Raw genomic sequence first — 1,457 nt, forward strand, 5'->3', positions numbered from 1 at the left:
TATATATATATATATATATATATATATATATATATATATATTTATAAATGGTGGTGCCTCAGCATGGCCACAGCTTGTGAAATGAAACTGATTCAATTCATATAAATGAATCATCATCATGGCTATTCCAATCTCTGCTGATTTCCCTGACAATGTAATATAGCCTCCACTTGATGTACTGAGTACTGTACTTTAATTGATAATCCTTCTGTTTCTAATGGAATTGCCTTCAATCTAAAATCTTTTAATGTTTCAGGATTCAGTTATAGCATTTCAAGCCATTTCCCAGTATGCACTGATGTGGTCAGAGCGACAGGACCCTGCAGATATAACCATTTATATTGACAATGAATACGACCCAACAGAGACTTTTCAACTCACAAACCAAAACCAGTTTGAATTGTTCACTTATGCAAAACCACTTAAGAACAAGATTCGGATTGATGCTGAAGGCAGAGGTTGTGGTATCGTTCAGGTAAACCTTTCTTTATTCGTATCCAAACAATGAATGTAAATATATAAGCATTTGAAGTATCAATATTTTATACACTATATACATACTTGCATATATAGACACACACACACACACACATACATACGTAGGTACATAACACTTGCTTACATACATGCTTACATACATTGCTTGCATATATAAACATTTGAAGTATCAATATTTTATGCACTATATACATGCTTGCATATATACACACATACATACATACTTGCATATATACACACATACATACATACTTGCATGCATACATACATACATAATATTGGGTTGTCTGGAAAGTTCGTGCCTATTTTTCAAAGAAAGAAAAAGGTCAATAAATACTTGCCATTACATTTTTAATCAACCAAATATGAACCATTTTGTTGCACAATGCGTCTCCATCTTTCCTTTAACTTGAAAATACCCTCTTCCCAGAACTAAGGTGCTTTCAAGGCAAATAAGTTGAAAGGTAAGCTACTATAAATCGGCACGAACTTTCCGGACAACCCAATACATGCATGCATACACACAAGATAGATAGCATTTGGGAATAATCACTGTTAATGCTTGTTGAAATTTTACATAATGACCAGTACTAAATTGTACAATAAAAAATGTTTAAAAATTTGAAAAATAAAAATCCTCACCAAAATCAAGTTGGTTTAATCATATTAATATTCTCTGTATCTTTTTTTTTTTTTTCTTATACATTTTAAGACTTCCTTGAAATACAATGTTCTTAATCTAAAACAAGAACAGAGCTTCCATTTGCGTGTAGGAGTGGAAAATTCTTACAAAAACTGTGCTGAAAGGAAGCTGAAAATCTGCAGTCGGTTAGTGTTGGTTTACTAATTTCTTATTTTGTTGATTTTTTTTGTTTTTTTTTGTTTTTTTTTAATATCAGTTTAAGATTAGTTATATCGTTAGGGTGTTGGAGAAACTGTCTTGCAGTACTTATCATGGC

General features: G+C 31.6%; 1 protein-coding gene across 1 annotated transcript in view; it reads left to right on the plus strand.

The window, feature by feature from the left end:
* Positions 1-1,457, plus strand: part of LOC106869347 (pregnancy zone protein) — a 73,475-nt gene that overhangs the window by 57,244 nt on the left and 14,774 nt on the right. Inside the window, exons 29-30 of the mRNA XM_052968434.1 lie at positions 257-475; positions 1,211-1,326. Of these exons, the coding sequence (XP_052824394.1) occupies positions 257-475; positions 1,211-1,326 (335 nt within the window). The remainder of the gene's footprint in view (positions 1-256; positions 476-1,210; positions 1,327-1,457) is intronic.

The sequence above is a fragment of the Octopus bimaculoides genome, chromosome 6 (assembly GCF_001194135.2).
Source record: "Octopus bimaculoides isolate UCB-OBI-ISO-001 chromosome 6, ASM119413v2, whole genome shotgun sequence".
Lineage (NCBI taxonomy): Eukaryota > Metazoa > Mollusca > Cephalopoda > Octopoda > Octopodidae > Octopus > Octopus bimaculoides.